Below are 21,902 nucleotides of genomic sequence, written 5' to 3' on the forward strand. Positions count from 1 at the left end.
GTAATTCTTCCCTATAAACAATAGAATATCAGTTTTAAATAATATCTTGATCCTGCATGTAATTACTTAAAAAAACTGAATAAGTCCTTGACGTCAGATGCATTATAGATCATATTTACGATTAAATAAATCTTTTAATACAGCTTAACAGAGTTATTACTTGATTATCATTTTTCACATGGTAACAACCAAGGTTTCTAAAACTGCAGATTTGACTATGTATTTATTTAGTTACTGGCACTTCGGATTCAACACATATGTGTGTCTTTTTTAATGACCTAATTGTAAGCAGGTATCACTTTTTAAATTACCTACATTGATAATAAACGCATACGTAAAAACTACCCCGATATAATAATTCAGCCAATTATTTAGTCAGAGTAAGTTTACTAATAGGTAGTGCATTAGGTACCAAAGGAAGATCTTTCGGTAGGGGTTTTCTCCCTTCCTTTTTAGGGTTCCGTACGTCCGAACGCAAAACGGAATCCTTTTAGGATCTCTCGTGTGTCTATCTGTCCATCTGTCACAGTTAATTTGCTCCGGATATACTGGACCGATTAAGTAGAAATTTAGGTACACATATGAATTTCTGTAACCCAAACACAAACGCATAACGTAAATAAATTAATTTTGAACAGGGAGGTCATTTTTGAAAGTTTTGCAAACTGTACCGTGTGACATATCAAATGAAAGGGCTTGTTGTAAAGGTCTCAAAAATATATTTTTTAAATTTTAAAATAAATAGTTTTAAAGTTATTTAAGAAAGGAAATTAATTTTGACCTTTCCCCACCCTTTTCTCCGAAAGTACTGAACCTAAAACTTTGAAATAAATACAGAAAATAGTTATTTACCTATAGAATATATTGTGCATACAAATTTACATTTTCAATTTGAATGTATGGGAAAACATGTTCGTTTTCAACTACAAGTTGATTCTCGAGTTAGGGTTCCGTACGTCCCAATGAAAAACGGAACCCTTATAAGATCAATCGTGTGTCTGTCTGTCCGTTTTTTATTAAAAATATAGCATACAAACGCCAAGATTGATATTCTAATAGATTCGAATATATTTTCAATATTGAAGGAATAAAAATTAAATTTTAAATTACATGTGTATGTTTGTGTTGCAAAACTTTTGATAAAAACAAAAAACATTTATAAATCAAAATATAGGCATAAAGAAAACATGGATTCGAGTGATAATTGATTTATTGATTGTCATTTATGATAGATTAAAATCAAATTGACGTCAACATGCACAGCAAAAATAAAACAAAATAAAAAATATAAACAACAGATTTTAAATATTACTTGTGAATATTATCTACATTAACATAAATTAAATTCCCGAAACCAAAACAAACTTAGTTCTTTATTTTTTTTTTTTATTTTATTCTTAAACTGAATTATCTTCAACTTTTTGCGTATTTTTATTGCACTGCAGTTCTCTCAGAAGGTAATACTTCTGCAATGTTTAACTAATTAGTAATGCATTCAATTGTTTGTAATAAAACATAATAACGTCCTAATAAAACCGTCGTTATTACCTCCAACAAACTTATTTTAGGAACGACTTTTAGGATTTATTATCTTAATGTAAAGAAAGGCTTTGAAGATGAACAAGGCAATCTTTAATTACTTTTATGATCTCAAACGAGATAATTCTTACTGTAATCTTTTTAAACGTTGAATAACTGGAAAACAAAGTCAATTTGAAACGGTTACATTTCTTTACATGTTTGCTTGTTTATTAGCCACACTAAAACAATTTAAAATGTCTGGCAAAAACGAAAATAACTTGTTGCTTTTTCTTTTAAGTAATTATGATAAAAATTAATTCTTTTCTCCTATTTTAACAAAATGGCTAAAAGAATTACATTTCCTTTCAAGGTACATACAAACGTTCCAAGTTATACATATTCGTAATTCTTCCCCTAATACTAATGCACAGGACTATTCAAGCAACTTAAAGGTTCGTTGTTTATTAATAAATAAAACACTTTTCACCCTTTTAAGTTGCTTGAATAGTCCTGTTCCAAGTGATAATCATCAACTACAACATTTAATTATCCCTATTGTAGTTCAAATTCTTTACATCAGATAGCAAAACTATAAAGTCCCTTCTAGTCGTAAAAAGACAGCGCGGAATATTGCATTTTTAAATTTATGTTCAACGTCGTACTATTAAGGACATCTATCAGAATTTAGTCTAAACTTTCAAACGGCATTCTCTACATCAGCGGTTCCCAAATGAGGTTGCGCGAGTTACGGCGTTTTTTTTCCTAATAAAAGTATATAAAATATTGAGAAAAGCACCCGTTGTGTATTTAACCATAAGAACGGCTTATTTTTCATGGCCAAATCAGTGAACAAAGGCCGAACCCTAACGGTTCATTTTATGATAGGAACGGGGCCGCTATTTTTGTAAAAGAAATATACCTAGATGCCAGATGAGAGAATAGGGCATTCGGTCTTACGTTAGGATACAATAAATTGGATATAATTGTTCATTAGTTACCTCGGTCATTTTGTTTATTTATTATCAGTATTATATGCGGATAAACCCTGTCTGATTACGCAAAGCAGTCTGACTCATTTATTTATTTTGATATTTACGGCAATTTTTTAATGTAGCTTATGTTATCCCAGAATATCCTTAGCAACAGATAAATTGCAGTTAAGTCTTTTTAAAAAAGCATGTGAATATATGGGACGTCAGCATTAATCACTTTTTCTACATACAGATGTGAGATGTCTTTTGAGAGATATCGAACTATTGCATGACGAGAAGTGGATAATTAAATTGTTTTAGTTAACCCAAACATTCAATAAACTCAACATAATCAGCATTTCCTTACAGTAAAGAACTACAACTACGCATACAATGAGAAACAAAATATCTTTTCTTCCTCTTCTAAATAGACTTATTCAAAGAGTAATGGTCAAAGTAACCACATATATGAGTAAAATCATAATCTCAAAAAATCCTTAAAGGAATATTTTCCAAAGGAATTGCAAGACAATCAAGCAGTACAGAATTCATTCACAAATCAGGCTAAACCAACAATGTTAACTGTCAGAGTATGGGAACATGATCAACATTAGCAATTAAATCAAATTTGAATGACCTTTTGTTGAGATGGCGTTCCGCCAAAAAAAGGGTGGTCAAAAAGAATTCCGTAGCAAAACAAATTGGGAACCGCTGCTCTACATCATAGTTATATGTTATATACCTAATAGAAAGTGAACTGGAATTTTTACAGAAATGTGCTGCCCCCTGAAGTTTATATCCAAAAGGTCGTACCAGAGTCTCCACTGAATGCTACTAATATGTAGAAATTATCCCGAATTTCGACGCCATCTAGCAATCAGTTTGCGTCTTTCCAACCAGACATTTTGCAATGTGCAGTTACAAAGAAATTAAAACCTAACATAAAATATTGTATTCGTTAACACATAAATAAACAATTTTCTGTATCCCTTCTTTTTTTTGTAGTAAGAAAAATAAATATAACTGGGAACCCATGTAGCACTGCAATTTTCAAATTTACTGTCATATATCGATATTCTACTAACTGCTAGATGGCGTCAACTTTAGCAGTAATTCCTACATATTAGTAGCATTCACTAGACTGTGTGATCTTCTGCATATAAACTTCAGAGGGCAGCACATTATTTTTACAAAAATTCAAGCTGATCATCTATAAAGTATATAGTCTATAGCCATACTGTGCTCTGGCATAGATAATACTCTGCTCTATTTGTCTATGCTACTCTACATAACCTCAATAATTTGTGCTAATTTTAAATACTTTTAAATGTTATTTTGAAGATTTTAACTGGAACTATTTAAATTTAAAACAATTTTTGCCCTTTTAGTATAAGTTTTAAAAGTATGGAGTATGAAGAAAAAGAAATTTATTTATTTCTCGATTTTAAAGGCGTACTTCCTCCAACCACTTTTAAACGAAATAAAATGTTTTTCAAGATGATAAATTTGGATTCTGATACACCCCTTGTACAGTTAGATGATGTTTTATACAAGGGCAAATACAGTGACACTATTGGCACAAATGTATTTTTTGAAGAAGTTGAAGAGGACGGCAGAGAAGCTCTTGACAAACCAACCCCTATAAGATTAAAACATCTTCTAAATCAAACAAAATTATTAGAAATGGAACGTGTTAAACTGCCGGATAATATGTTGCCAACTGATGAAAATAATTGCGTAAAAGTAAAATTTGATTGTGATTATAAACTAGTACTAGATAAAATAAGTAATGGTTCTTTTCGTATAGAAGATTATGTTGTTGAAAATGTTCACTCAGAATCTGAAGACGAAGAAAGTGCAACAGTGGAAAACAAGATCATTTCTATACACAGCAATGATGATACACCAAAGCAAATAAACTTGGCTTCTCAAGCAAATGAAATAACAAGAAGCCCTGCCCAAAACAAACCCACTGAAGCAAGCAATGCAACTATCACTGACTCATCTGTGGTAAAGCACAAGGAAATTGAGCAAATTTATATCAAGGAAGAGGAATCAAGCTACAATCAAAGTCTTAATGCATTAAGAAGAGCTGCCCAAGAACCACTCCACATACAACAAAAACATGAGATGATCCAAATTTCACCTGATCTTAAATTCAATGTTAATTTATTACCTTATGCAGCAATAGATCTTTTACTGCAAAATATGAGTCTAGAAGAAATAACTCTTAAAACTAACATGGACAGTTTTTATGGTTTCTTTGATTCCAAGTCAATCATAAAGCATGGTGCTTTAAAACCATTTCACAAAATATCAGAAATAAATGAACTATTAAATATTAATAACTTTGAAAATTTAGGAATAATTGGTAAACTGTGTGTTCTAATGCAATATTTAAGAGCAGAAGAACAACATTTAAAAGAAATGCCTAAAGAAGAATTATTAAAAGTAGATTCGTTTGGATATACACTTCTTCAGAGACATGAATTACTTAAATTATTTGCTACAAAAACTGTCCATGTTATTTCTAAAAAAATTAAGACTCACTATCTACGAAAAATGTAATATATTCATAAATATTATTTACATAATAAACCAAATATCTGATCATGTGTGACCGAACTTTTAATTGATTAAAGAAAACAACAGAACAATACTTTTAAACATTAATCATTCATAGTTAAGAAGCCTTACCGAAATATCATTAAGTACCAAGAAATTTCAATGAAATATATTCAGCAAGTCTATAAGATCACTAATTATTACTTTGTAAGTTACATTAAGTTTAAGTGTTTTTTAAATAAAATAGATCAAAATAGTTTAAGTACTGTCCTGTATTAAAATTCAAATGGCATCTTATCTATGAATGACATCAATTGAAACGATAAGGTAAACTTAACCTAACTTTTATATTTACAAACATTTAAAAACAAGAAAAAAACGAATATTTAATGTAAAAATGACCCTCGGTAATCCTAATAAAGTGTTTTCAAATAAAAGGTAAGTGTTACATAATTATGAACATTTATATTTTGTCTATTTATTGCTCTTTATTTAGGAAACAGCCCACATACCCTCCACAAGGTATCCGTTGTCAAAAATGCCTGGAATATGGACACTGGTCATACGAATGTAAAGGAAAGAGGAAGTATTTGCACCGATCTTCAAGAACCAAACAGTTACAGAAGCGGATTAAGCTCAGAGAACAGGCTAATACTACAACCAAGGATGGGTACACTACCAATCACTATTTTATGATAAACTACCTTAATTTTGTTTCCAAAAAGTTACTTAATGATCAATTTTTAAAAAACATATTTTTATAGAAAAGAAGACAAAAGCAGTTCTGATCAAAAAAAACAAAGTTCATCGTCAGAAAGCAGCAGTGAAGACAGTTCATCAGAAAGTAGTTCAAATGATACATCTTCCGATTCAGACACAGATAATAAAGACTCATCTTCCTCAACTTCCACGTCTTCATCCTCAAGTTCTGACTCTGACTGAATGTAAAATGTGAAGCACTGTATATAGCTTTATCCATTTAAACTGACTTTTAATTTTTATATAATAAATCTCAAACTTTTAAAAATATAATACAATTTAATTCTATTTTTCTTTACTGAGACAATCATAAATGTACAGTAACAATAGGTATTTGAGAATACAAAAAAATTAAAATAGTATTAAAATTAAAGGCATTATTTTAGTCTTCAGATATTTGAGTATCAGGAAGAGTGTGAATGATTACTTTTCGTCGGGGATCGTAAATAAAATTGTTTGATTCAAATATTTTACTTTGGTAGAAAGGTTTCAAATCAAATATGTCCAACTGCTTAGCCTACAATTTAGTAAGAAAAAAAAAGAGATATTAGAAAAATAAAAAAAAATAAGAAATTGTTATTACCTTATCCAGAAGATCTTTTTCATCAATTTCAATGTTTGAAGTATTACAATTACTTGTACCTCTCATAAATGCCAGCTGATCTTGAGTAAGTTGCCTTAAGATATAGAACAACAATTCACTATGGTCCTTTTTGAAGAGAAGATATCTTTGAAATACCTATAAATAAAGAAAAAATGAAAGTTTATTTTCTATCCCTTCCTAAAATCTTTTGAGCTTCAATCCTACTAAAAAATACCGGTGGGCGTGTAGTCCCCTACACCCACATTCTAGTGCAAAGCAGAAGGATAGAGTAGAAGGTCCTCTTTAACCTCCTTTTAGGAATCGTGCACAAAGGTGGGTGGAGATGGTTGGGGAGAAACAGATGAAGCACAAACGCTAAATTATTACGTAGAACGGTAGACCACGCCGCTTGCCGTCCCTTATTGTAATTACAGAGTTAGTAGTGGTCTTCATATACATGTTTATAACTAAATGAAAGCCAAACAATAAATAATAAGATGTACATTCATTACCTGTCTCATAGACTTCATAACACTATATTTTTGTGTATCAATGAAACTCTCAAGCATCATACGAACAGCCATATTAACATCATCTTCTTGAACATAATCACGTAAATGCATTTTGGCATGAGCTTCAGCCATTCTTATAATACTTTCTATGTGTCTTACAGTAATAGGTAAACTTCCTGTAGCCTGTTAGAACGAAAAAGGATAAAAATAAGAGGATAAAAACATTGGAACTTTTAAATTAAAATGTTACATTTGAAAAACTAAAAAGCTTAATAATATAAAATATCTTACTAATGATTCTTGTCGCAACTGACTGTATATTTTTGCCACTTTGTCTTGATCTATATTTTGAAGTTTTGGATGGACGTTTTCTCTGGCATATACTATATATTTCTTAAGCATCTCTTGTGGAATAGCCAGTTCATTTGTTACTTCTGTTGATGTCAAACCTTCGCCTTTCTTTGACGGATGATGACGAATATGTGATGACACCACAAACCTAATTGTCGGAAATCAATTTTTCAGATAATATAACGTAAAAAATTGTAACAGTACAGAAAAACAAATCTGAACTACTTAATTAACAATTTTATCTTCTGTTTCACTTTAAAAATAGATTTGACAGGAATACACAAAAATAAAAAGTAATAAAGAAGTTGAACATACTCTGCTAAATGTTGATCTTGAATAGGATCAACCTCGTCTCTAACAACGCATAATATATCAAAACGAGAAAGTATGGGATCAGATAAGTTAACATTTTCGGCAAAGGTCATACTGGCGTCGTATCGACCCCCAATGGGATTAGCGGCTGCTATTACAGAACACCTAGCTTGCAAACTAGTCACAATGCCTGCTTTAGAAATAGAAATCGATTGCTGTTCCATTGCTTCATGAATAGAGGTACGATCTTGATCATTCATCTATAAATTAAAAAAAAAAAGCCTTGATAAGTTTGCAAAATGAATTCCAATATACTATAATTTTACTTTATCAAATTCGTCAATAAGACAAACTCCTTGATCAGCCAAAACGAGAGCACCTGCTTCTAGAGTCCATTCTCTATTTGAGGGGTTCCTGCGGACGTACGCGGTTAAACCTACAGCACTAGCGCCCTGCCCGGTAGTGAAGACAGCCCTCGGGGCAATTTTCTCTACAAATTTCAAAAATTGCGATTTTGCCGTACCCGGATCGCCGCAGACCAAAACATTAATATCCCCCCTAACTTTATGCTTTTGGCCTAGAAGAAAAACAGACTAGAAAATATGCAATATGAAAAAAATATCTAATGAATTAACCATCAAAGTTTGTAAGCTGGAATAAATAAATACCAACAATTTAGCAAATTTTTAAATGAAAGAGAACAAATAAATTTACCAGGATTCTTTGATTCTCCCCCAAATAAGGCCATAGCCAAACCTCTCTTAATATATTCATGCCCATAAATTGAAGGAGCGATTGAAGCAATGATTCGATCGACAATCCGCCTGTCTTTGCTCATTTTCATGATAACATTAATATCATCATCGGTTAAACTTTGTACAATCTGTTTACAATCCTTCACGACAAGATGATTAGCGAATATGACTGTAGAAAAGACTGGAAACCCGTTTTCAGTGTTCAATGAACCATCATAATTGTTTGTGTAAACTCCTGTAACGTCTACCTCATCCCCTGGCTTACAACGATCACAAAGATCTGCCAAAAGGATACAGTCTTTTGAACGTGGTACTCTGCCAGCAGGAATACGACCAGGAGACTCTTGCAACGTTATTCTCTGATAATTTCGATAAAGGGTTTGTTCCATATTAATCTGTAATTATGTAAATAGCTTTTTAGCCTTCATAAATAAAAATTAATTATCTTCCCCTTACCATAAAAGGTCCGGTACTCTGACACTCAGGACAGGCTCCTGGTTGTACTTCATTGTATTGTGATTGTACAAAAGGACCCAGAATGAAACCACATTTACTACAGTCATACTTTACAATAGACAGTTGCGGCATAACACCAGTTGTTGCCGTTACTACACCCAATGTCCTCACCAGCTGATTTACATGTAGCTTTCTATTTTTAAAAAGCATATCATTTTTTAAAAACAACTAAAAATTAGAAATATACCTAAAAGTTCTTAGCTCTTCAATAAGAGGAAGATCAGCTATTCGAACATGAATTTCATTAGTTACTCTTTCATAACTAGGAAATATGGACAAAACAGTCTCCTTTGCAACTTCATCAAATATTTCCAGCATTTGAAAAGGTGCTTCAGGTAAGAAATAGGCCAAAACTTGTTCCTGATTTGCCAATGTAGGAAATTCCACCACAAAACTACTCTGTAATAAAATAAAAGCTACATTTAAAACAAAAAAAAAGGGTTTCATATATTTAAATACCTGGTTATTCTCACACATTCGCCGAATTCTTTCTTTATAAACATACTGGCCTTTTGAATTTGCAAATGTTCGTAAAAAGTTCTTAAAACGATTTGCTATTTCAGTACGAGGACCCATCATCGTGACCCACTCTTTAATGCTGTAACCTTTTGTATCCTCCAAATTTTCAATTGACTCTATCATTTCAGCATCTTCAATTTCCCCTACAGCGGCTTTTTCCGCCAAGCGGCGTTTTTTCTTAGGGTCCTACAATTGATGCATAGTTATTAAAGAAATCACCAATGTCAATATAAAAGGCAACAAACTTCTTCATCAGTTTTATCATAAAACAGTTCTCTATCATCTCTTCTTATAATGCCTCTCTCTCTGTCTCTACGTTGTAGTTCTCTTTCAGCAGCCAACCGTGCAGTTGGAGATAACTCATCATATTCTTCTGTATCTAAATTATCAATATCATATGTATCTAACTCCGGAATGTGGCGATAATCACTTAAATTTAAAGAGCAAAATTAACACAATATGAACACTTGAGAATGAACAACTTACGCTTCCATATTGTCCCCAAAAAGTTCTTCGCCCTCTTCCTCTTCTTGCATAGCATCATCTGCTTGTGACATGTCCCCAAGTATATCTGCTTCATCTTCAAATGGTTCAAAATCTTGTACAGGTGATGTCATTGCAGATCGGGCATCTCTAGCAGACATCGGTGGTGGTGATGGTTCCTAATTTACAACAAAATGAAAACATTTGCGAAAACTGATAAACATGTTTACATACTGAAGACATGGTTTTTGTTGCTACACTGTTTTCGTTGCAATATATACACGTTTGTTAAAAAAACTCGTTAGTGTAACAATTTATATTTATCGCTCAGTAATGAACATATCTAACGCTACAAATTAAACAACAAATCCCGCCAAATTCACCCAACACATAACCAAAATTATATTAAAACCATTGAACTAACTAAAACTGACTAAAATGCTAACTTCAAATCGTTCGCCATCTTTATCTACCTCAAGAAATTATGCTTTTCTCTCTTTTTTATTAAATTCTATAATTTGAAATTTGACCGCATTACAAATAATAATGTCTACAAATACGCTTGATTTTTTTATCCTATCTGGAAATATCTGAAATGCAACTTTTAGAAAAACTACTAAAAAAAACTAACTAATTTACGTATACATATTAGTAGACTTAAAATAAGGTTTGTAGAAATATTTAAACATAGCTGTATAATTTCACTGGTATACAATATCATGGGATAAAAGAGTAAATATAAAAATGCTGCAAAGTAAGTAAATCTACTTTATTTGTCATAAAAATTGTCAAAAAAGTCAAATATTGTTGTTACAATACAAATAACCAAAATTCCTGTAAGTTCTTTCTAATTCGTAATCTCTTCCTAAGTTAATAAAAATTAATTATGGCTCATGAACCTTACGATGATCCTTCGTTAAAAGGATTTTCTAGAATCTTTAACAACTGTACCATTCGAGGAAGAGCTAATGTAAGAAAGCAATTCTATTATTCGGAAAATTAATATAATAAATATTTGTTTCAGGTTGCACTTGCTACATTGTCAGGTGTGGAATATATATTATTAAGAAACATTAACTGTAACGAATTAAATCTGATGTATTTTTAGCTATGGCATTATTTATGGTTTACCGAAAATTAACTAAAGGCTCTAGAAAAAAGAAATGTAAGTGTGAATAACTATGACTTTTTGAATTGAAATAAAAGAATTCTGAAAATATACAAGTAAGTAGTTTTTCATCTGCAGAAAAATATTTAAAATAAATAATAGAATTCAATACACTTATTCCATTTTGCTTATTAATAAATACATTGTATTTTTTCGTCTGATGTTACAGAATCACTACAACCATATGATGTTCCTTCTGTGATATTAACCCCAAATCCTAATGTCAATCGTCAACGATTGTTTAAAGTTATAGACATTTACCTTACGTAATTATTTTAATAAAAAAAATTGATTTTGTAATACTGTAAAATTATAATTTTTCTGTTTCGGCGATAAATTAAAGTTTCTTCTTAAAAATGGCCGGAGCTGATACAGTTGATGAAAGCAAGCTTAAAGGCATTAGCAAAATATTCAATGCGCAAACTGTACGAGGGCGAGCTAACGTAAGTTTTTCTACATTTACTCTACTTGTGTATATTTTTTAGACTTGAAGTCATTAGTATAATAATTTTGCACATTTTTATCCAATGATTATACAAAGTAGATAAATGCAAACCTCACATTTCTATTATTATTAAATGGTATTACAAGAACCACAAATATATAGTTCCTATTCTTATATTAAAAAAGATAATTATTACTGTACTCTTTGGTATATTAACCTTTAATAGATTGTGCTGTTGAATAACAGTTTTTAAAATTTATTAATATCAATTTTACTTGCAACTTTTGAAGTTAATATACTTTTGCTAACATAACTGTTTTGTAAGCAGTTTCATTAAATCAAGTAATGGTTTTATTTTTCAATAGAACAGGTAAAACAATGTATGACTTAATGTTTCTATTTTTTCAGGTTGCTCTTGCCACCTATGGTGCCATTGCAGGTCTGGTCCTGTACTTGAAATTAAAACCAAAAAAGAAATGAACATGAATATAAGTAAATGTTGTAGATAAATATTAATCTTTTATTATATTGCTTTATTTCATTATTAAAATTTTCTGTTTACATAAGTTCACTTGTTTTACTGATGTACACTAAGCATTAAGTGAACGCTTTTATAGTAAATGTCTTTAATATTATCAGAATTTTCCTGACTTATTGGTCTAAAATTTCAACAACGAAAAGCACGGAGACTAGCAGTTTTCATCATTTGAAAATGTCGGCTGCAATTGTAGAAACAATTTAAAATAAAACATTATGTACATAATTGTGAAAAAAAAAAAAAGATATAACAACACATACTTTTATTGTACAAAGTCATTCAAAAAGAAAGAAGTAAAAACATTAATTGACACTGCACGACAAAGACAAAAATAAATCGCTCTTATATAATTACGCTTTTTCAATAAAAAAATTAGGATTAAAAAGTAAACTGAAAGTTATTAATGACGTAATCTTTAACACTTGTGTACTCAAGTATTACATCTTTGATATTTCGAAGTTTTCGAATGTACTCTTTGTGCAATTTGGACTTGGTGCTGCGGTAGCGAAGGGCAGTAACAGCTTTATCTAATAAATAGTGTAACCACAACACATTAGTGTAAGGCTCAAAATGTTCCCATTCGTTTCTGAAAGTTTAAATAATAAATACATTAAAAATTATTTAGACAGTACATATTCAAAAACAATATATACTTTTTGAGACATTAAAAAGCAAAACTACACTGTTCAAAAAAATTAATTAATCAGGAATGCATGACAATTAGATATTCAGCTAAATACATGCGTTTAGAAACCTAAAGTGTCATTTTCAGTTAGAAAATCTGAATCCAAAAGTTTCTAAACTGTTTGCGTGAAATTTAGGATTTGAGTGTTTTATTTAGTTGTTTGATTTTCTGAAATAAAACTGGAAAACAACATTTTTAATTCTGAAAAAGGATGAGAAATGAACGAAGAGAAGCTACACCCCTGAACAGTTCTATATTTTTGAAGTGAAAACTTCTTTAGCGACGTTGGGCATTTTTCGGCAAGGGAAAATGTTATGGGTTCGCGTCACCGAGATGCTCACGACTGGCGCACGCGCAGCGGCCGTGTGCTGTAGGCGTTAGACGCTTTTTGGATGGGTGAAATGTAGTGCGTTCGCGTCACCGACATGCTTGTAGTAGTATATCTGTAGATATACAGCTACGACGATCGATGCGGTTTTTGCGCGATACTTAGATAAATTTCAATCAAACGTTTTCATTTCTTACTTTAGTTACCATAAGCCTATTGTATTTTTTTTAGAACACAATGAAATAATTGAAAGTACAAAAAGTCTAAGAATTGTTGAAATTAATGATGACAATGATGCAAACAATGTTAAAAATCAAGTACATTGAAATTTATGTAAATATTTGAATAATAAAAAAACATATAAACATGCATATAATTGTTGCTCGGAGTGTCAATAGATGTGAAAACCAGATTGATGTTGATTTTTATTCAAACATTGTGAAATTTCAAATTTTAATACTAAAAGTTCTATGTTTTCACTTCTACCGGCAGTCCCTATAACTGCCAATTTTTTTAATTTTATTATTTACAAACTTACCCATTGCGTTTCTTCATCAAACGGTAAATTTCGAACTGATAATCTCCTTCAGCAGTGAACAATTCCAGGTCATTGCTAACATCGGTAAAGATGCAACAATTACTTTTTGTTATGCGGGAAAGCGTGAAATCGATTATAGACGCCTCCACCCCGTATGTTTCCAAAGTAATATTTTTACCATTCAATACGAAACTAACCGTTTTGTCGTGGTCAACAATAGACACCAACACATTACCCCAATGTAGGTCGCGATGTTCAAATTCCAAGGACTCTTCTGCTACTGCTAAGGCACATGAAACCTGTAGAGAAACAAAGTTTGTAGCAAATTAATTACAAGTCTCTATGGAATTATACCTGCTGAAAAACTGAGAAGGCTTGTAAGGCATTAGTAAAACCGAAGGCTTCGAGGTCACGGCCACCATTGGCCAGTTCTAGTGTGATATAGAGTTGATCCTCGCCAAATATTTCCGGAGAATCGTTTTCTGATTTGCGATCTTCATCATAAAGATCCCAAAGATCCAAAAGTCTCGCTGGCCAGCGACCTTTCACACACCGAACTCTCTGGAGCTCAGAGAACGTGTTTGTTATGTTGGTATTGTTATTGCGTAAAGAACTTAACTCCCTATACAAAAAAATGTGTTATTCACAACCTTGTATTAAATCTCAAAACTTTGAGAGGCAGCACAAGCAAAAATTTTATGCAAGATTGATTAATAGTTAATAGTTAATGTAGCATCAAATGTGAAAAAAAAAATGTAAATCAGGTAGTTAAACTGCAGATAATTTTGAAATATGATTGCAATTCATATAAGTAGAACAGTTAACAAAATAAACCGTTCTTTATCAATTTTTTTTGTAATTTCTTACATTGCAATGACAATTTCAGTCATGATCTCTTCAAATTTCTTTTGCACTTCTCCATTAACCAGCTGGTCCCCTTCGATTGGGATTATTTTCATGACTGTTGGTTTGCCATTCTCTCCTCGAAATTGAAATACTTCCCCGTAAACTCCTTCCCCAATTTTGAAACAGTTTTGCAGAATGCTAAAAATAAAATAATAGCAATCTTAAATTATTGTTTTAAATTCACCGTTATTTTTTTACATAAATACATATATGTGTAAATAAAATCCAGGTGTAAGTATAGTTGTCTAATAACAAACATTTTAAGTGGATGATGACAATAAAACTTCTTAAAATATCTGATCTTTAGAACAAACAGAATAGCTCAAAATCCCAACGCCAAAACACGACACTTAAGTTTACTTCAGTCCCTGAAGAAGGTAACTTTGTTACCGAAAAGTGCTTCGGACTACAGTGTCGTGTTTTGGCGTTGGGGTTTTGAGCTATTCTGTTTGTTCTACAACAACTGCCAAAGTTTTTCCAATATATCTGATCTTTATATAAAAATTATTCATTTTTAAAAACGGTCTTTTAAAACAAGTGAGTAATACACATTATTTAAATTGCAAATTCTTTAAATGACTATTTCAAAAGTTAGTATTTTTCAATAATTCAATTATTGTCATAAAATATAGGATTTTTATTGTGATTTTATAAAAAAAAAATATTTAATAATTTTTTTGTTTCTCATCATTTATTGTAACTCTTTAATTCACCAAAACGGCAAATGTAGCCCCTACAACCTCCTATGCCAAATTACCCTAAATAATTTGCTATTCTATTACTAATAACAATACAAATTATTTAAGATCGATATAAGGAATTATCTATGCTCTCAAGATTAACAACAAATAAACAAAAAATGCAACATTTACAGCAACGATTAAGGGTTATACAACGTGAATACAAGAATTTACCAAATATTTGATTAACGGGATTCTAGACAGAGGTAGGTCATCAGGTTAAAAACGAATCTACACAAAGCCACAATGCACATCGTTGATGTTTACAACGAAATTTTTCGACTATTTCAGTAACTTTTGATAATTTTTACGGATTGTATTTTCAAATATAAGCATGACAAGGAAAATAAAATCGATTTACCAACTCCCGCCATCTTAAAATTCGTCAGACACACCAAAACCGACGTCCATTTTATGAAACCAAAAAGGAAATAAATATATTACTTACGAATCGGGGTAACATTCTGAAAACGGCAGTGGTTCTGTTTGGCGACATTTTTCAAAGACGACAGCTTTTGCTTGGTCTTTAGCAGAAAGTGGTGCAAATTGTATAGGTAACGGTTGTTGTAACTTTACAATAGCGTCGTTGTCGTCGTCGATCTGGTTGTCGTTGTTGTGCGGTTCATTTACAGATATTCGTCCGAACTTCTCTTCCAAAGTTTCGTTTTGAGTGTTGTCTGGTATAATACCTGCTGAAACATACGTATGCAAGCACTTTTCATGACAATCGAAGGCTTTTTCTAAGCGGTAATGCATAAAACTTTAATTTTAAAAAAATAATAAACGCGAACTAATGTCGAGCACAACACACCAGTCAAAAGCTGAGTGCGTAATAATAAAGCGCAATTCGGCACAATTCGGTCCACAATACAACAGTCCCCTGGTATTTGTAGCGTCCTTATTGGCGGACTTCAAGATCACTTCCCCCACTTCTTTACTCCTTTTTTTAAAACACTTTGTACTATTAATTAATAATAATAATAATTTACTGTTACTGTTACTCTTCGAACCACCGTTTGTGTAACAATTTGACGAATTATGAGTGATTCAAATTACTGAGAATTTTAATGACTAAAACTTTCACCAAACAGTCACTTTTTGACATGTTACTAAACTACACACTTAATAATTTCTTTTTTTTCAGGGTAGTAATAAAAAAAAATAAAGTGCACCTACTTAATATAAAAACTACAAATTAAGAGTAATAATTCTTAAAGAGTCATAATCATTAGGAACCCTTTTGAATAAAAAAATCAATAAATAGCCTTTATTAAAAAATGCGTTATCTCCTTTCTTTTTAATATTTAATTATTTAAATAAAAGTTTAAATCTGCTAAGTACTTATTATTTACTATTACCTATATAGGCATGTATTTTTAAAGAAGTATTTTTATAATATATGTTTGCACATGTAATAAAAGGTATAATAATATAAATAATTATTTCGGTATCTAAATATTTGGCAGTAAGACACGGTTCTCCCACTAATTAATTGGTTAAGCACCTAATAAATATTTAACTTTTAAATGTGCTCATTATTTATCAGCTAATCTTTGCTATATTTGGCCTATTTAGTTATCGTCATGTACCTACATTATTATTTTAATGCTGCCACAAGCAATCTATTTATATTGAATCGAATTGTATGTGTATTGTAAAACAAAAATGAACATGTTGTTTGTATATTTACAGATAATAATTAATAAACAAACATATGGATTAAACCGTAATAAACACCAAAATGTTTATAGGTATAATTTTTCGACTGTTATTAGTAACTGTAATTAATTATTCATTTTATTACGCTAGATTTTGTAATAATACTGTATCGTGTATCCCATTAAAACTGCATCAAAAAGGTTAATTTTATCACAAAATTTACAAAGGAATTAATTTTATTTTGCAACACACTGTACCATAGTCTCGCGCATTTGCCAAGGACTGAGAAACAAGGTGACTGTCATGACCTTCAACCTTTAGAAAAAATAACAATTCTGTCTAGCGTGATCAATAGCCCAATAATCATATGTCGATTCTTACGATTAGTAATAAATTACAAGCAAACAACAATTTTTGTTAATGTCAGATGACCTACTTTCGTATCCACGTGTTACTTTAATAAATGGTAAACCGTAAACGTCATACAAATGCATTATTATTAGATTATTACTAATCGTAAATACGATAGATAAATTGTTCTCTTTACGCGAATATTCCGCGAATAAGTTTAAATGTTTGCTCGCATGCTTATTAACTTTTTATTGCATATTTCATGCTTTCTCTGAAATACTATAAACCGCTATTATACATATAATAAGTAAGACTATTCCTAAGTGCGTACAGACATGGCCGTAACAATTGTTTTCGAGATGTTATTATTGATTTTCTTACATCAAATGGTGCAATTATTTTTTACGCAAATAAAATTTGAACTCGTTCAATTTTTGTCTGACCATCTTAATTTCAAATTTCCTCATAACATCTACAACTAATTCTTAGGAAGAATTATGATCCCTATTTAAACCTCCCTCTTGTATACACTCCTTGGGTAATTTTGTGAAAGCACTTAATCATAATAGAAATTAGGTATTTCTCGGAGAATTTAATGACACCTTAATCTATTATAAGCCAGATAAGCCAAAATACTAACTATAAGATGTTATTGTAAAATTAATTAATTATTCCAAATTCCCTAGTAATAACTCATATTAGTATTTAATATCATTTTCAGAAAAATTCATTTAAATTCCTCTACAACAAAATAAACCACATGTATTTATTTTACCTGTAAAAGCAACTGCAAAAGTCTGTAGAAGGGTATCCCCCGATTTTGGAAAACCCTTAAATCCTTGTGACAATGACACTTTACTTAGTCTTCTCCTGCTATCACTGATATTGGAGATAAGAGAACAGCTGCTTCCTCCTAAATATTCACAAATTATACATTACGACAAAAAAGTAAAACGTAAAATGAGATATAAAAGCAACAAATTTATTACGTACCATCTCTTAAGGCAACAGTGCTGCCTAGGAGCTGAGAGGAACTTCTTCTTAAACACGACAGAGACCTTTTGTACGATTTTCCAGTCTTCACAGTAAACGTTTGTGGTTTTAAACTTTGTATCGGCATTACGAAATCGTCGTTTTCATTAATATTACAAGAATTATTTAAATCTATGACATTTTCCATGGTTCGTTTTTCTTTGCTTCTGCGACATATCTTGTCCTGTTGAGTGTTGTTGCGTACGGGTTCTACTATAGACTTTTTGGGTTCTTCTATGCAATTTTCTACATGAAAGAAGTCATCCTTGTTAACTTCTTTCGATGCAGTTATATTTTCTGTACAACTGAAATCGTTGTTCTCATTATCACTACATGAATTATTTAAATCAATGACTTTCTCCACGATCTTCTTCTCTTTGCTTCTATGAGTTATTTTACCCTGCTGGGTAATAAAGGAGCTGTTAGAAGCGGGATCTACTACAAATTCTTTGGGTTCTTCTACGCAATTTTCAGCACGAAGGGAGTCACACTTGCTAACGTCTTTAGTTGCAATAATATTTTCTATACGATTTAAATCGTCGTTTACGTTACCACTACAAGAATTATTTAAATCAATTACATTCTCCACGATTTTCTTCTCTTTGCTCCTATGAGTTACATTGCCCTTTTGAGTAATAAGGGAACTGTTGGATATGGGATTTACTACATATTCTCTTAGTTTTTCTATGCAGTTTTCTACAAAAAGGGGGTCGTCCCTATTAAGTTGCTTTAATGCAATTGTATTTTCTATATTTTTTAATTCATTACTGGCAGAATTATGAGAAATTTCTATTACAAAATCAACGTCCTCCATATTCTCAACAATTGCTGAAGAGTTTTGAGTTTTTTCAATACTTCTAGGTTTTACAAAGGGGACGTACACACAATCGCTGATACAAAAAAGATCATCCGTCTGTGTGGACATATCTACTAAATCTTTAACAGTTGAACAGGTGCTAGGAAGATCCACGTATTCTGTTTGGGAAATTGTAGAATTTTGAGACTTGAAACATTTTTTAACCATTTTGTCTTGGGTAATATGAACATTCAAGGAGCTGTTGTTAAGCAAGTATTTTTCTGTGGCACTATCTGGTGATGTGCACTCTGACAAATCCAAATCTGATTTGCTATCAAACAGATCCGAGGAAGAATTGTATTTTACAGAGGCATTGAGATTATTTAAACATTTGCTTTTAACATAATCGCTAAGTGGAGATTGAAGAAGTTTTGCGATATCGTTATTTAGCTTTTTGCTTATATGTAATGGCTCTTTAGGTTTAGACGTACAGTCGGATTTAACAATGTTTACTGGATAATGTGATTGATCTGTCTCGTTATCAGAACAATTATCAACGTCAAAAGTTTTCAAAGATACAGATCTTCGTAAGTCAATACCAGTAATGCGTTTGTTTAATAAACCATTTGAGTTATACATTTTCTCATTGCACTTAGTCTGTCTTGAAGTGCTAAGGGGTGTTTTTACTAGGTCTCCAATAATATCATTATTTCCTTTTAATTTTCTTCTCAATGTGATAAAATTAGTGGGGCAGTTTTGCGACGTATTTACAATGTCATCCACGATTACGCTAATTTCTTTATCTAATGAGCAGATATCGGAATAAATGTTTTTATTTTTGCTCCTTTTCGTACTAGCGTCTTTTGATAAAAATAAAGTGGGTCTTCTGCTGCTGTTTCTAGTTTTTCTGTTTACTAAACAGTATTCTAATTCACGATTTCGCATTAACGCAACATGTGGCTGTTTGATAAACTTTTTATGAATATTTGAAGGCAACTTATCTAGTAATTTATTATATTTCTTTGTTAACGACCTCTTTAACAAACCTAAATTATTAGAAATGACATCTTTGTTTTGTGGCAAATGGTACGGTTTATCCTCTTCATAACGAAATGAAGACTTGAAAATATTTTTCTTGCTAGTTTTTTTCTTTTTTTTAATATTTTTGAGAACCTTTAAAGGAAGCCTTCCTTTCCTATACTTCTTTCGCTTATTTTTTATTTTGACATTCCTTTTATTTATTCTTAAGTTAATAGAGCTATTTGTACTATTTTCATTGGTGCTATCCTTTAAATTGCTCCAGCTTATACTTGTATTTATTCCTAAAATATCAATTAAGTAATCTAATTTAACAAATGGACTGCAGTTTAATTTCCAATCTATTCTTTTTTCCAATTCCACACAATATTTCAATTTTACACAGCATTCTTTTAAACGTATAGGTTTCTCTTTGCAACAATTAGATAAACGGTCTCCATTAGCATTAAAACCGATGCAAGAGGTACGTCTATTTTTTTTTGTTACTGGTTTAAGTAATGAAGTACTATTTAATGAAGAATAGTCTATGGTCTTCCTTCTTCTTGGTACTTCTAATACACTCTTTAAGGAATTATTTGCACTAATAAATGATTTACGAGAATTACCAAACATCATTCCTTTTGTTGTTGAATTGTTTTTTGGGACAGAATAACTAAAATCAGGGACAACATAATCCCACTTTCTGATTTCATCTAGTGACTTTTCCACTAAACAGTCAATTGAAGACAAACCAACTGATTGTGATGTAAATCTTTTGCTTTTTGCAAGAATTGGAGACAAACAACTGTAATCAATTTTTCTTCGATAAGTTTCTAGAGGTGTACTTGTGACATAAATTGTATCATCTACAAATTGCTCTTTTTGTGGCCTAGCTAATTCTATAAAAGGTCCCAATACATCATTGTCTGCAGATAATTTGCTACATGTAATATTCAAAGTATTATACTCTATATTTTTCTGCAGTTCATTTTCAATTGATAATTCTACATTCACAGATTTGTCTAATGTCTTCTGTTCTTTTGTACTACTGTTTCTATTGTGTACACAATGTTTTGAATGTTTTATGAACTCCTTATTCTTCCTTTTGGTTGTAATTTTTCTGGGTCTTTTTTCCCTCTTAACAGGGGTTGGATTGATTATGCTAATAAGTGGTATACTATCAGTCTTATAATTTTTTGACACTTCACTGTCTGAACTAAAATAATGTACTGTAGGTTTTAAATTTACAGGGTTATAGACCTCTGTTCGTTTTATTTGATCAAACAAGTCAGTTATAGGAGAATCATTTTTAAAAGAGTCATTCAATAAATGATGGTTATGATCTACAGGTGGTAAATCACTAATACAAATTTTTTGAACAGTTCTTTTCACTTTCTTTTGTTTAATTTTTTCCGTTTTCCTCTTAGTAATGTTTCTTGCAAAGAGGCTGTTAACAACAGCAGTAGCAGACTTTTTTTCATATGTACGACTAATATTGGGTTTTCCCATTTTTTTCTGAAAGAAATAGAATAGTCTAAAGAGATACTGTTAATAATACGCTTCAATTCTTCACCTATAGTAATTAATAATAAATCGCTCAATAAAATAATATCTAAGAAACCTTAATAAAGCACTATGTAAATGATTCTAACACAAAATTAATTAGAATCCTTTTAAGTTATATATTTTCTACATTTGCACATTTTTAGAAGTTTTTCTCTCCTTAAAAACTTATTTATAAAAGCTATTTATCAATTTTTTTGAAATTTTTAAAAACGGTTAAGAACAATTAGGAGAGTGTCAAAATCACGTCAAAATATTAATTTATTTACAAAATATAAGTGTCTAATGT

The 21,902-nt window shown here is 31.0% G+C and overlaps 5 protein-coding genes and 1 long non-coding RNA gene across 10 annotated transcripts; 3 read left to right on the forward strand and 3 right to left on the reverse strand.

Moving 5' to 3' along the window:
• The first annotated feature begins 3,739 nt into the window (after positions 1-3,739).
• LOC108741156 lies at positions 3,740-5,109 on the forward strand. The gene has a single exon (XM_018475845.1). The coding sequence runs from the start codon at positions 3,897-3,899 to the stop codon at positions 5,058-5,060; it is 1,164 nt and encodes a 387-aa protein (XP_018331347.1). The 5' UTR covers positions 3,740-3,896; the 3' UTR covers positions 5,061-5,109.
• Positions 5,110-5,354: 245 nt separating this feature from the next.
• On the forward strand, positions 5,355-6,104 carry LOC108741165 (zinc finger CCHC domain-containing protein 10-like). Its single transcript, XM_018475856.2, has 3 exons — positions 5,355-5,495; positions 5,554-5,727; positions 5,822-6,104. Exons 1-3 carry the CDS (start codon positions 5,455-5,457, stop codon positions 5,997-5,999), a joined length of 393 nt encoding a protein of 130 aa, XP_018331358.1. The 5' UTR covers positions 5,355-5,454; the 3' UTR covers positions 6,000-6,104.
• LOC108741142 (DNA replication licensing factor Mcm2) lies at positions 6,095-10,252 on the reverse strand. 3 transcript variants are annotated; one of them, XM_018475813.1, is made up of 13 exons: positions 10,082-10,251; positions 9,851-10,026; positions 9,610-9,793; positions 9,305-9,550; positions 9,033-9,244; positions 8,786-8,978; positions 8,289-8,724; positions 7,901-8,151; positions 7,578-7,834; positions 7,203-7,410; positions 6,912-7,094; positions 6,400-6,555; positions 6,095-6,333 (listed from the first exon to the last, which is right to left on the reverse strand). In XM_018475813.1, the coding sequence occupies exons 1-13, from the start codon at positions 10,088-10,090 to the stop codon at positions 6,199-6,201; spliced, it is 2,646 nt and encodes an 881-aa protein (XP_018331315.1). In that variant the 5' UTR covers positions 10,091-10,251; the 3' UTR covers positions 6,095-6,198. The 3 variants fall into 3 exon arrangements, with proteins under 3 accessions (XP_018331315.1, XP_018331334.1, XP_018331325.1); XM_018475832.1 differs by lacking the exon at positions 6,095-6,333 and adding an exon at positions 6,635-6,817 and having other exon boundaries at positions 6,463-6,555; positions 10,082-10,252; XM_018475823.1 differs by lacking the exon at positions 6,095-6,333 and adding an exon at positions 6,625-6,817 and having other exon boundaries at positions 6,470-6,555; positions 10,082-10,252.
• A 154-nt stretch (positions 10,253-10,406) lies between these two features.
• Positions 10,407-11,372, forward strand: LOC108740935. The gene is made up of 4 exons (XR_001938423.2): positions 10,407-10,817; positions 10,872-10,893; positions 10,956-11,071; positions 11,185-11,372. It is a non-coding gene; the product is annotated as an uncharacterized LOC108740935 (long non-coding RNA).
• An 871-nt stretch (positions 11,373-12,243) lies between these two features.
• LOC108740918 (putative serine/threonine-protein kinase haspin homolog) lies at positions 12,244-16,265 on the reverse strand. Its single transcript, XM_018475456.2, has 5 exons — positions 15,644-16,265; positions 14,417-14,593; positions 13,904-14,171; positions 13,550-13,848; positions 12,244-12,584 (listed from the first exon to the last, which is right to left on the reverse strand). The coding sequence occupies exons 1-5, from the start codon at positions 15,949-15,951 to the stop codon at positions 12,377-12,379; spliced, it is 1,260 nt and encodes a 419-aa protein (XP_018330958.1). The 5' UTR covers positions 15,952-16,265; the 3' UTR covers positions 12,244-12,376.
• A 266-nt stretch (positions 16,266-16,531) lies between these two features.
• On the reverse strand, positions 16,532-21,855 carry LOC108740899. Of its 3 annotated transcripts, none has more exons than XM_018475428.2 (3): positions 21,672-21,855; positions 18,199-21,565; positions 16,532-18,118 (listed from the first exon to the last, which is right to left on the reverse strand). In XM_018475428.2, the coding sequence occupies exons 2-3, from the start codon at positions 21,557-21,559 to the stop codon at positions 17,937-17,939; spliced, it is 3,543 nt and encodes a 1,180-aa protein (XP_018330930.1). In that variant the 5' UTR covers positions 21,560-21,565; positions 21,672-21,855; the 3' UTR covers positions 16,532-17,936. The 3 variants fall into 3 exon arrangements, with proteins under 3 accessions (XP_018330930.1, XP_018330925.1, XP_018330921.1); XM_018475423.2 differs by having other exon boundaries at positions 21,624-21,855; XM_018475419.2 differs by having other exon boundaries at positions 18,199-21,855.
• Between the last annotated feature and the right edge of the window lie 47 nt (positions 21,856-21,902).

The sequence above is a fragment of the Agrilus planipennis genome, unplaced genomic scaffold (assembly GCF_000699045.2).
Source record: "Agrilus planipennis isolate EAB-ADULT unplaced genomic scaffold, Apla_2.0 scaffold21, whole genome shotgun sequence".
Classification (NCBI taxonomy): Eukaryota; Metazoa; Arthropoda; class Insecta; order Coleoptera; family Buprestidae; genus Agrilus; species Agrilus planipennis.

Excerpts from the sequence above, each read along its gene's own strand:
- LOC108741142 (XM_018475813.1), bottom strand. Across the intron at positions 7,835-7,900 it reads TTATTGACGAATTTGATAAA|ATGAATGATCAAGATCGTAC; the intron begins GTAAAATTATAG and ends TTTAATTTATAG. Across the intron at positions 6,334-6,399 it reads AAAAAGATCTTCTGGATAAG|GCTAAGCAGTTGGACATATT; the intron begins GTAATAACAATT and ends ACTAAATTGTAG.
- LOC108740918 (XM_018475456.2), bottom strand. The coding sequence starts at position 15,951 with ATGCATTACCGCTTAGAAAAAGCCTTCGATTGTCATGAAAAGTGCTTG. Across the intron at positions 14,172-14,416 it reads ACTGAAATTGTCATTGCAAT|GGAGTTAAGTTCTTTACGCA; the intron begins GTAAGAAATTAC and ends TTTTTTGTATAG. Across the intron at positions 12,585-13,549 it reads TTGATGAAGAAACGCAATGG|AAACGAATGGGAACATTTTG; the intron begins GTAAGTTTGTAA and ends TTAAACTTTCAG.
- LOC108741156 (XM_018475845.1), top strand. The coding sequence starts at position 3,897 with ATGGAGTATGAAGAAAAAGAAATTTATTTATTTCTCGATTTTAAAGGC.
- LOC108740899 (XM_018475428.2), bottom strand. The coding sequence starts at position 21,559 with ATGGGAAAACCCAATATTAGTCGTACATATGAAAAAAAGTCTGCTACT. Across the intron at positions 18,119-18,198 it reads CACTGTTGCCTTAAGAGATG|GAGGAAGCAGCTGTTCTCTT; the intron begins GTACGTAATAAA and ends GTGAATATTTAG.
- LOC108741165 (XM_018475856.2), top strand. The coding sequence starts at position 5,455 with ATGACCCTCGGTAATCCTAATAAAGTGTTTTCAAATAAAAG. Across the intron at positions 5,496-5,553 it reads AAAGTGTTTTCAAATAAAAG|GAAACAGCCCACATACCCTC; the intron begins GTAAGTGTTACA and ends CTCTTTATTTAG. Across the intron at positions 5,728-5,821 it reads AATACTACAACCAAGGATGG|AAAAGAAGACAAAAGCAGTT; the intron begins GTACACTACCAA and ends ATATTTTTATAG.